Below are 12,783 nucleotides of genomic sequence, written 5' to 3'. Positions count from 1 at the left end.
CAATCACTATTCACGCACTTTCCTATTAATATTCAACATAGTATGTTTCAGCAGCCTCAAGGAATAAATTTATAACTTACATCTGACCTGGGAATCTATCCACAATATTTAACAATATTTCTATTGGTAAAATGGGGTCATTTCTAAGCAGACTTTAGATATACAAAGCATTTAGTTGATATACTAAGCATTTCGTTGTGACAAATTAAGAAAGTGGCTTTGTTTTTTAAGATTTTTCCAGGTTGTTTGAAGGGATTAACCTTCAACGAAGTATGTTATCACCAATTCGCCATGATTGGTCTGTTGATAAAGGTAAGAATTTGAAAAGTCAGCAGCAGAGATATCATTTTAGAGGTAATTTAATTAGGGTTTCTTTGGACTTGTATGTCTTTTCAAATCTCCTTCTCTTCAAATCACTCTGTCTTAAAACTTATCATCAAAGCATATTCTGGCATTCAGGGGAATGCTTTGGTGTTTTTAGCATGGACTATATCAAAATGTAATATTTCAGATTTTGATTAGACTTTTTCTTGGTGTAATAGGAGCTCCTTTCATTGGAAGTAAGAGAAACCCAAGTCAACTTAGTTTAAACAAAAAGGAAATCCATCATGTCAGTAGGAAGTCTGTATTGAGACCCAGCTTCATACATGGCTATATTCTGTTACTGAAGAAAGACCACCAATACTCAGAATCTCTGATTTACCTGTTTTTGTTGTTATTGTTTATTGTTTATGTTGTTATGTTTGTTGTTTTCTGCTGTATAAACAGTATTACCTTGGATATTCTTGTACAGTCTTCTGTTGCAAACCTGTGAAAGTTTTTCTAGGGTGCACACCTAGGAGTAGAATTGCTAGGTCAGGAAGTATATGAATAACCAAGCAATAAGATAATGCCAGATTGTTTCCCAAAGTAGATGAGTCAGCTTTACTCCCACCAACATGTTAGAAATGCCACATCTTCTCCAGTTGTCAGCTTCTCTTCATCTTTCTTTTCATCCTCCTTCTTCCCACTCAAATAGGTATAAAATAGTATCTGTTTACATCTGCATTTCCCTAGTTATTAATTTGGTTGAGTATCTCTTTGTGTACTTACTGCCTGTATGTATTTTATCGCCTATGAAACGTCTGTTCTGTCAGTTGCCCATTTTGCTATTAGGCTTTTGTCTTTTTCCTATTGATATGTAGGAGATTCTAGAATCCAAATCCTCTTCTGATCATAGGTATTACAGGTTACAGAAATCTTCTCCAAGTTTGTAGCTTTTGTTTTCTCTTTTCTTGAGGCATATGATGATTATCAGCAGCTTGATATTTTTGCGGATTATAACTTAATTTAAAATAGTCCAAGTTACTAATATTTAAATTTTCTGTTTCACTGGTGTTTGTGCTTTGTGTACGAGATCCTCTCTAACCAGAAGGTTAAAACCATATTTCCTTTCATTTTCTTCTAAAAGTTTTAGGGTTTTGCACTTTACGTTTGACATTTAAAGCCTCAATCTATCTCAGTAGTGATGTAAGTGTGGTATTTCATTTTATTCTATGTGGATAACCGCATTGCTGTTTTTCATTCACTAAGTCGTGTCTGACTCTTTGTGACCCCCTGGACTGTAACCCACCAGGCTCCTCTGTCCATGGGATTTCCTAGGCAAGAATACTGGAGTGGGTTGTCATTTCCTTCTCCAGGGGATCTTCCCGACCCAGGGATCAAACCTGTGTTCTCCTGGCTTGGTAGGCAGATTCTTTACCACCGAGCCCCCAGGGAAGCCCAGTAACCACATTACCCAGCTCCAATTACTGAACAGGTCCCGTTTTCACCCACCAATCTGCCATGCCATCTCCAGCAATATTACTAGGTATATGTAGAGCTATGTTTCTAGAATCCCTATTATGTTTTTTTGGTCAATTTGTCTGTCCTTATACACACTATACTGTCTTAATATTGTAATATTGTTCTAAGTACTTAGGGTAAGCCTCCTTACTATTACTCTTTTTCTTTGAGAGCATCTTGGCGATTTAAATCATTTAATCTATGAAACAAATTTTAGAACTGTTTAAGTGCCACAAAAAGCCCTTTGAAGATTTTGATCGCAGTTACACTGAATATATAGATTTCAGAAGTGGCGTAGTGACATTATTTGTATCAATTGGTCTTTGTACAATTGAACATAGGTTTTTAAAATGCTTTGTTGTTGTAATTGATGTTACCTTTTTGTTTGGCTGCTCTGCTTAGCTTGCGGGATCTTAGTTCTCCAACCCAGAACTGAATTTGTGCCCTCAGGAATGGAAGTGCAAAGTCCTAACCACTGTAACACAGGGAATTCTCAATGTTTTACTTTAAAAGTTACATTTTTTTTCTTATTTGTCGCTGGTGTGTAGAAATGGAACCGATTTTGTATACTGATTTCACACCACCTTGTTAAAATTTCTTTTTATTTTAAATAATTTGTTCATAACATTGCTTTCCTGACCTAAGAAAATATCATTAAGGTCATTTTGAGTTCCCTGTTGGGTAAATCACTTGGCTCCATTTCACTAGGAAAAGGTTTCTGGAGATGAATTTTGTTCTTTAATTTTGAGCATAATCCCATTTCTTCTTTTTTTCTTGACTTTGTTGGTTTCTGCACATTATATAAAGCAGCCATTTTCACAGACTGACCTCAAATAGGAGATGAACTCACTAAGTAGTTCACCCAGACATTCTGGGTGCCTCTCAAAGCTTTGTGCTCATTTAAGCTGCTAACTGAGCTTCTCTTGTGGCTCAGCTGGTAAAGAATCTACCTGCAATGCGGGAGACATGGGTTCGATCCCTGGGTTGGGAAGATCCCCTGGAGAAGTGAATGGCTGCCCACTCCAGTATTCTGGCCTGGAGAATTCCATGGACTGTATAGGCCATGGGGTCGCAAAGAGTCGGACATGACTGAGTGACTTTCTATATTCTTGCCTGGTGGCTCAGACAGTAAAGCATCTGCCTACAATGCGGGAGACCTGGGTTCGATCCCTGGGTCAGGAAGATCCCCTGGAGAAGGAAATGGCAACCCACTCCAGTACTCTTGCCTGGAAAATCCCATGGATGGAGGAGCGTGGTAGGCTACAGTCCATGGGGTCACAAAGAGTCGGACGTGACTGAGCGACTTCACTTTAAGCTGCTAACACTTTGTTCCTAGTGTTCCCCAGAACACTAGAGTAAGCCAAGCCCCACCAGTGCCCTGATTAAGGGAAGATAGAAGCCAGTGCCTCAAGTTGTAGCCAGGAAAGTAGAGGAACTAGGTGTGTGTCCCAATTCTTCCTCTCCTTAGGGAAAAGTTGAGAGATGGATTTTATCACCCAATTGCTCTTTTTTTTTCTTTCATTTTTATTTGTTTATTTATGGCTGTGCTGGGTCTCTGCTGCTACACAGGAGCTTTCTCTAGTTGCTGTGAGCAGGGGCTACTCTCTAGTTGCAGCGTAGGGGCTTCTTGTTGCAGTGGCTTCTCTTGTGGAGCACAGGCTGTAGGGTACAAGGGCTTTAGTCGCTGTGGAGCACAGGCTCAGCTGTTGCAGCAGGGGGCTCCAGCGTGCGGGTGGCTCAGTAGTTGTGGTGCACAGGCTCAGTTGCCTTGTGATATGTGGCCTCGTCCTAGACACAGTAGGGGAAAGAGAGGGTGGGACAAATTGAGAGAGTAGCATTGAAACATATATATTACCATATAACAACAGACAGCAAGTAGGAAGTTGCTGTATAACCCAGGGAGCTCAACCCTTGCTCTGTGACAACCTAGAGAGGTGGGATGGGGTGGAGGTGGCAGGGAGGTTCAAGAGGGAAGGAACATATGTATACTTATGCTGACTCATGTTGTTGTATGGCAGAAACCAACACAATGTTGTAAAGCAATTATCCTCCAATTAAAACAGAAGAAAAAAATTACAGAGGCTTTGGTATATGCTACATTCCTCCAAAGGGATTATATTTCTTTCTGGTGGTAGATAGAGTACCAGTGATAACCTTGATTTTTTGTTTTAAGATTTGTTTTATGCTTTTCTAGAAATAATATTTTTAAATTTTGCCCTTAGGTCATGGCTCTTCTTGAGTCTCAACTCAAAGTCTGAGGTGTTTACCACGGGGCTTCCGCTTTTCAGGGACTTGAATTCCAGTCTAAGTCACTCCACCATCATGAGGTTGATAAAACTCAGGTTCAGCTCTTTTCAACCTCCCAGTTGACATTTTCTTCTGGGTTTTTTGCATCTCACCCTGTATCTGCCAGTGAGTTGAAGGAAACGTATATGTAGGGTATAGCTGCTTTTCTGCAGTTTTATCTTAGATTTTCCCTCTCAAATTATAGTTCCTCTGGTAGCCCTGAATGCCAGTCTCTTTTTCCTCAGCCTAGTAAAACTGAAGATTTATGCTTGGGCTGCATTTACTCATGACATGATATGGAAAATATCCTCAGGCAAAAAGCTGGGATGAATGTGGTGCTACTTCCTGTGCTTCCATCAAAGATCATGACTTTAAGTCCTGTTGGTGTTGGTTGCTCTCTAGTTCTTTAAATTTCTATTTTTATATTTTATATAACTTTTATAGTTGTGTTTGGTAGGAGGGGTTGGTCTGGTACAAGCTACTTTGTCATGGTTGGAATTGAAAGTTTCCAGTGTTTAAAAATTTATTATAATTATTTTCATATCTAGTGCCATCAGACAAGGTGACATATATTCCAGAAATCCTCTACAAGAGACTGTTCTCACAACATGAAGGATTTGCACAGTTAATACATAAAGAGATGGGCTCTATTCATCAAGGTACACTGATCTTTTCTAAGAGTTGGTCTTTGGATCCTGACTTGCAAGAGAACCAGAGCGTCATCTGTGATGCACTTCTAATTTCCCAGGACCGTCCACCAGTCTTATACACCTTCCTCAGGGAACTGAATGAGGAACTAAAAGGTTATTCTATACAAACTGCCTTAACTTTAAAGAAGAAACTGGTAAAAATTGGTGGCTACACTGGGAAAGTGTGTGTCATGACAAAGATCTACTGGAGTGAAGAATCTTCTACATTAACTGAAGGCCGTGCAAGACTTCTTCATGATTCAAGCTTATCTGCAATTTACCCTAAGTCCTACACCCTTATAACCAGTCAAACAATGAACGACTTAAAGAAGGCCCTTTTTATAGTCTTGAAGAGACTTGGAACTTTGAGTGATAAATTTGATTCTGAGATTTTTCAACACCTCTTGAGCAATCAGCATGAATTACTTTCTGAGGAATGACAAAAGGTTGTTTAAATATCATCCAGTTCAGTTCAGTCGCTCAGTCGTGTCCGACTCTTTGCAACCCCACAGACTGCAGCACGCTGGCTTCCCTGCCCTTTACCATGTCTCAGAGCTTGCTCAAGCTCATGTCTATTGAGTCAGTGATGCCAGTCAATCATCTCATCCTCTGTTGTCCCTTTCTCGTCCTGCCTTCAATCTTTCCCAGCAGCAGGTTCTTTTCTCATGAGTCAGCTCTTTTCATCAGGCAGCCAAAGTATTCACCTTCAGCACCAGTCCTTCCAAGGAACACCCAGGACTGATCTCCTTTAGGATGGACTGGTTGGATCTCCTTGCAGTTCAAGGGACTCTCAAGAGTCTTCTCCAACACCACAGTTCAAAAGCACCAATTCTTCGGCGCTCAGCTTTCTTTATGGTCTAATTCTCACATCCATACATGACTACTGGTAAAACCATAGCTTTGACTAGATGGACCTTTGTTGGCAAAGCTTTTTAATATGCTGTCTTGGTTTGTCATAGCTTTTCTTCCAAGGAGCAAGCGTCTTTTAATCTCATGGCTATAGTCACCATCTGGAGTGATTTTGGAGCCCAAGAAAATCTTGTGCAAGGCTTATCTGAATCATGAAAAGTAGACCAGGCTACAAAGATGTTGTTCATTATGTAGTCAATGTTGTTCTCAAATAATGTGAAAATATACCTCTGAAAAGCTTTGCAAGGAAAACAACTTGATAGGATCTTGAAAAATCTAATTTAATTTTCAATTTATTTCTTTCTAAATGGTTTTCATAGGTGTTACTCAAGACTTTTTGTTGTTATTTAGTCTCTAAATTGTACCCAACACTTTTGCAACCCCATGAACTATAGCCCACCAGGCTCCTCTGTCTGTGGGATTTCCCAAGCAAGAATACTGGAGTGGGTTGCCATTTCCTTCTCCAAGGGATCTTCCCAACCCAGGGATCAAACCTGCATCTCCTGCTTGGCAGGCAGATTCTTTACCACTGAGCCCTCTGGGAAGCCCCTTTGAAAGTTATTAGGAAAATTAATTTGTTAATTAGTCTGTGCACAGAGTAGTTTATTTACTCTGTGCATAGTTCATGGATAAGTTTTCTTCCACTTTTAAGTTATGAAAAATTTCAATACTTTTATTTTTAACAACAACAATGGAAATTTCCAAGACATACCCAGAAAACCTTTATAACTTAGAAAAGATTATAATTGATGACATTTACAGTCTTTATAAGGAAATGAAGAAGAATCCAAAATTTGTTCCCTCTCCCCACAAAATTCTCTGAATCTTCTTGGACTACTTTTACACTGTTCACTTGGAGAAGTTATGACTTTTCTAATTGCCCAGCTGACATCCTTAAGATCTCAGCAGAATAGTCACTTTAACATGCGGAATTGAAGATGATATAGAGAGTCTTCCAGACAAACAAAAGGTAAAGAAGTTCATCACGGCTAGACTTGTGGTGCAAGAAATGTGACAGGGACTTAAGCTGAAATGAAAGGGTGCTAATAAATACAGATGGTTTCTGTCTTAAAATGGTTCGACTTAGGATTCTTGACTTTACGATGGTACAGAAGCGATTCGCGTTCAGTAGAAACTATACTTCGAATTTTGAATTTTGATCTTTTCCTGAGCTAGCCATATGTGATACAATATTTTCGTATGATGCTGGGCAGTGGCAATGAGCCACAGCTCCCAGTCAGCCATGTGATCATGAGAGTAAACAACCAACGCTCTATAGTGTACTGTGTTGCTTCCTGCTTCTGATGTGAAGAAGAGGAAAGCAATTACTCTTGAGATGAAACTCAAGATAATTTCCCTGCATGAAAGTGGCAAGTCAGTAATGGCCATCACGTGTGAGTTAGGACTTTCGTAACTGATGATCTCGGCCATCTTAAAGGATAAGTGAATCGGTGATGCAATGAAATTGTTGGCATTGGTTAAATCCACTATCTTCGCGAAGAAATTACCTGGGCTAATCGATGATATGGGAAAATTTCTCAACACAAGAATAGAAGACCAGCTACAGAAGCGCACACCATGTAGTTTACTGAGCCAAGTTTTTTCCATACACTTACAGAGTATGCTGACGATCTTACACATACGCGAATGTTTATAGTGAGTAAATGTCCAATGTTTCAAGAGGCATTGTTATTTGCATAATGTGAAGGGCGGTGGTGAGGCAGCAGGTTGCTAATACCAAAGTGTTTAAAGAAGTGCCAAAGCGTTTAAGGAAGAGCTGCATAGAATAATTGTGGATGAGAAGTATTTGCCAGAACACGTATGTAATGTTGATGAAATCAGCTTGTTCCGAAAACATATGCCACAGCATATGTACATTCATCGAAAGTCCAAGACAATACCAGTATTCAAGGCTTTCAAAGACTATACAATGCTGCTTTGGGAGAGAGATGTTGTAGGCTTCAAGTTAAAGCCTTTCTTAACCTACCACTTGGAAAACCCTAGAGCATACAGCAATATGAGAAAGCATATAGGTTCAGTTCAGTTCAGTCACTCAGTCGTGTCCAACTCTTTGCCACCCCATGGACTGCGGCACACCAGGCTTCTCTGTCCATCACCAACTCCCAGAGCCTGCTCAAAACAGCATATACTTCCCATTTATTGTTGCCATAACAGGGAAGCCTGGATGACATTAGCATTGTTTGAAAACTGATTTTTCAACTGTCTTATTCTGCACACAAGAGAATGTTGCAGGCAAAACATTCAGTTCAAGACTTCTGATCTTAGACAATGCCCCAGGGCATCCACATCATACCAGCAGCGTGCTATAAAGGTTGTGTATTTGCTACTGAACACAACGGTACTCATACAGTCAATGGACCAACGTGCAACAGCTACATTCAAAGCATCCTGGTTATGCCAAAGGTTTGCTTATGCTTTTGAAGTGGTGAATCTGGCCAAACACTCTCAGAGATTTGGAAAGATTTTCACATACTTAATCTATTGCTGTAGTGTGGATCAAAGTCACACAGCAATGAATGAAGACATATGTGAATATTCAAATGATTCTGTGGTCGATGAAATATTAAGTAACAAGATATTCTGTTGTTGTCTAGTCACTAAGTCGTGTCCAACTCTTTTGTGACCCCGTGGACTGTAGCTTGCCAGGCTCCTCTGTCCATGGGATTTTCCAGGCAAGAATACTAGAGTGGGTTGTCATTTCCTTCTCCAGGGGATCTTCCTGAACCAGGGATCGAACCTGTGTCTCCTGCTTGGCAGGCAGATTCTTTACCACTGAGCCACCTAACAAAATACTAGTGCTTGAGAAACACCTAGAATTGGACATTGATGTAGAGGATATTCATGAGCGTTGGTGGCGTCAAAGCTGAAGAGCTTTCCAGGGAGGAGCTCATCAAACTGGAGGGAAAAATAGTGAAGAAGTTGGGGGACTTCCCTGGCTGTCCAGTGGTTAAGACTTTGCCTTTCAAAGAAGAGGGTGTGGGTTTTATCCCTGGTTGGGCAGCTAAGATCCCACATGCCTCAAGGCCAAAATTCCGAAACATAAAATAGAAGCAATATTGTAACAAATTCAATAAAAACTTTTTAAAAAGTAACGAAGTTGAGGCAGAGGAAGAAGTTATACCAAGGCACCAAGAGAGTTAACAGCAAAGAAACTGGCAGAGACATTTACTACCATGAGCAAGGGCAGGTGGATGTTAGAAGAAATGGACATTGATTATAAGAGGTTCTCAAGAGCTCACAGGCAGATACAGGATGCTCTTATTTGCTGTAGGGAAATTCATGATGAAAAGAAGAAACAAACTGTACAATCAAAGCTTGAAATCTTCCTAAAGAATAGTGTGCCTGCTAAACCATCAGCAAGTGTAGATGCCCCAGTGCCTCCTACCAGCTATTCTCAAGCCTCATTGAGAGAGAACTGATGACCGTGTCACTGTAGCATCAATATCATCCAGCAATTAATTTTAGTTCAATGTTTCAAACATTCTTCAGGCCTGCTGCGCTTTCAGCTGTCTGCTTTGATGGTGAGTATCCATACAACTATTTTGTTTTTGACTTTCAGAACAGTGATCAATAAATTAAATGATATATTCAACATTTTAATTTAAAAATAAGCTTTGTGTTAGATGAGTTTGCCCAACTGTAGGCCAGTGTAACTGTTCTGAGCTGATTTAAGGTAGGCTAGACTGAGCTATGATGTCCAGTAGGTTAGTTGTATTACGTGCAGTTTTGACTTAAAATATTTTCAACTTTTGATGGGTTTATTGGGACATAAAACCATCACAAATCAAGGGAGATCTGTAATAAGAAAACATATGAAAGTATAAATGATAGTCGCTCAGTTGTGTCCAACTCTTTGGGACCCCATGGACTGTAGCCTGCCAGGCTCCCCTGTCCATGGAACTCTCCAGGCAAGAATACTGGAGTGGGTTGCCATTTCCACTCCAAAAGATAAAGGGATAAGAATCTAAGCATACTACTACAGAAAGTCATCAAATCACAAAGCAAGTGAGTGAGAGAAGAAAAAAGAAACAGACGAGCTGCAAAACAGCTGGAAATGGCAAAATGGTACTAAATACAAACCTATCAATAATTACTTTATTTTTAATTTATTTATTTATCTATTTTTTTACTTTACAATATTGTATTGGTTTTACCATACATTGACATGAATCCACCATGGGGGTACATGTGTTCCCCTTCCAGAACCCCCCTCCAACCTCCCTCCTCATCCCATCCCTCAGGCTCATCCCAGTGCACCAGCCCCGAGCACCCTGTATCATGCATCAAACCTGGACTGATGCGATTCGTATCACATGATAGTTTACATGCTTCGATGCCATTCTTCCATATCATCCCATCCTCGCCCTCTCCCATAGAGTCCAAAACACTGTTCTGTACATCTGTGTCTCTTTTGCTGTCTCACATACAGGGTTATCTTTCAGTTCAGTTCAGTCACTCAGTCGTGTCCGACTCTTTGCAACCCCATGAACTGCAGCACGCCAGGCCTCTCTGTCCATCACCAACTCCTGGAATCTACCCAAGGTTATCTTTACTGATTTACTAAATTCCATATATATGCGTTAGTATACTGTATTGGTGTTTTTCTTTCTGGCTTACTTCACTCTGTATAATAGGCTCCAGTTTCATCCACCTCATTAGAACTGATTTGAATGTATTCTTTTTAATGGCTGAGTAATATTCCATTGTGTATATGTACCCCAGCTTCCTTATCCATTCATCTGATGATGGACATCTAGGTTGCTCCCATGTCCTGGCTATTATAAACAGTGCTGCGATGAACATTGGGGTACACATGTCTCTTTCAATTCTGATTTCTTCGGTGTGTATGCCCAGCAGTGGGATTGCTGGGTCATATGGCAGTTCTATTTCAAATAATTACTTTATTTTTTAAATGTTTATGTATATATGTAAATAGTTGATTTACAATATTATGTGAGTTTTACTATACAACACAGTGATTCACAGAGTTTTGTTTTGTTTTGTTTTTTGACTGTACCACATGGCATATGGGGTCTTAGTTCCAGAACCAAGGATTGAACCCGTGCCCCCTGCAGTGGAAGCACAGATTCTTAAACGCTGAACAACTGGAAAATTCCCAGATGTTTGTTTTTCAAAACCTACAAAGACCAGGGGGAAGCATGAATGCAGCTCCTCCCTGCTACAAATTATGCAGCTGAGTTCCCCACATTTGGGGAAATTGCAAAGGTCAGCACACCTGGAGTGCAATGGATGAGCCTTGCCCTGGGAAAACCACCTTCGTGATCATGTTATCTCCCCTGCTGGGTAAGTACATGATTCACAATTTTTAAAGGTTATACCTTGTTTATAGTTTTTATAGAATATTGGCTATATTCCTTGTGTTGTATAATATATCCCTGATGTACCTCTTAATCCCCTACTCTATTTTCCCTTCCCGCTTCCTTCTCTCCAATGTATCTGTGGGTCTGTTCCTTTTTTGTTACTAGTTTGTTGCTAGTTTTCACTAGTTTGCTTTATATTTTAAATTCTACATATAAGTGATATCATACAGTATTTGTCTTTCTGTCTGACTTATTTTACCATGTTGTTGAAAAAGGCAAGGTTTCATTTTTTTATGGCTGAGTAGTATTCCATTTGGAGAAGGCAATGGCAACCCACTCCAGTACTCTTGCCTGGAAAATCACATGGACAGAGGAGCCTGGTGGGCTGCAGTCCATGGGGTCACTAGGAGTCAGACACGACTGAGCTACTTCACTTACACTTTTCACTTTCATGCATTGGAGAAGGAAATGGCAACCCACTCCAGTGTTCTTGCCTGGAGAATCCCAGGGATGATGGAGCCTGGTGAGCTGCCGTCTACGGGGTTACACAGAGTCGGACACGACTGAAGCGACTTAGCAGCAGCAGTATTCCATTGTATGTATAGCACATCTTCTTATCCATTCATTGTTGATGGACACTTAGGTTGCTTCTATATTTTGGCAGTTATAAATAACACTGCTATGAACACTGGGATTCATATGTCTTTTCAAATTAGTTTTTCATTTTTTGGGTATATACACAGGAGTGAATTTGCTGGGTGATGTGGTAGTTCTCTTTTTAGTCTTTTGAGAAAGCTCCTTACTGTTTTTCACATGCTCGCCAACATTTTTTATTTGTGTTCTTTTTAACGGTAGCCACTCTGGCAGTATAAGGTGATATCTCATTGTGGTTTTAAATTGCATTTCTCTGATGATTAACAGTGTTGAACCTCTTTCCATGTGCCTATTGGCCATCTGTTTGTTTCCTTTGGAAAAATGTCTATTCAGGTCTTCTGCACATTTTTAAATCATTTTGCTTGCTTTTTGATGTTAAGTTGTATGAGCTATTTTAATATTTTGGATAGTAACCCCTTATCAGTCATATCATTTGGAAATATTTTCTCCTATTCAGTAGATTGTCTTTTCATTTTGTCAATGATTTTCTTTACTGTGCAAAAGCTTTTAAGTTTCACTAGGTTCCATTTATTTACTTTTGGTTTTATTTTCTTTGCTTTAGGGGATAGATCCAAAAAAATATATGTTGCTACAACTTATGTCAAAGAGTATTCTGCCTGTGTTTTCTTCGAGAAGTTTTATGGTTTCCAGTCTTGTATTTAAGTCTTTAATCCATGTTGATATTATTTTTGTAAATGGTGATAGAGAATGTTCTGATTTCATTCTTTTATTAATAAATGGAGCTGTCCAGTTTTCCCAGCACCACTTATTGAAGAGATTGTCTTTTCTCCATTGCATATTCTTGCCTCCTTTATCATAGGTTAACTGACAAGTACATGGGTTTATTTCTGGGATTTCTAACCTGTTCCGTTAATCCATATCTTACATACAAAATTAACTCAAAATGGATTAAAAGCTGTAATGTTAGACCTGAAATCATAAAACTCCTAGAAGAAAACATAGGTGGTAAGCTGCTTAGTATCTGTCTTGGTGATTTTGTTTTTTTGAGTTGACACCAAAAGCACAGATAACAAAAGCCAAAATAAATAAGCAAGATCACATCAAACTTAAAACTTTGT

At 39.5% G+C, this 12,783-nt stretch overlaps 1 protein-coding gene and 1 non-coding gene across 2 annotated transcripts in view; one reads left to right on the top strand and one right to left on the bottom strand.

Annotated features, from left to right (window-relative positions):
* The window catches only part of LOC145543305 (schlafen family member 11-like), a 78,246-nt gene that overhangs the window by 62,063 nt on the left and 3,400 nt on the right, over positions 1-12,783 (top strand). Inside the window, exons 6-8 of the mRNA XM_081584443.1 lie at positions 232-312; positions 4,659-9,250; positions 10,769-11,033. Coding sequence (XP_081440569.1) covers positions 232-312; positions 4,659-5,239 — 662 coding nt within the window. The 3' untranslated portion in view covers positions 5,240-9,250; positions 10,769-11,033. The remainder of the gene's footprint in view (positions 1-231; positions 313-4,658; positions 9,251-10,768; positions 11,034-12,783) is intronic.
* LOC145543947 (U1 spliceosomal RNA) lies at positions 10,878-11,041 on the bottom strand. The gene has a single exon (XR_014081184.1). It is a non-coding gene; the product is annotated as a U1 spliceosomal RNA (small nuclear RNA).

The sequence above is a fragment of the Giraffa tippelskirchi genome, chromosome 3, assembly GCF_054371585.1.
Source record: "Giraffa tippelskirchi isolate mGirTip1 chromosome 3, T2T-mGirTip1v1.2.pri, whole genome shotgun sequence".
Classification (NCBI taxonomy): Eukaryota; Metazoa; Chordata; class Mammalia; order Artiodactyla; family Giraffidae; genus Giraffa; species Giraffa tippelskirchi.
Note: the sequence above shows the minus strand (reverse complement) of the source record. Positions and strands in the feature narration are given on the sequence as shown.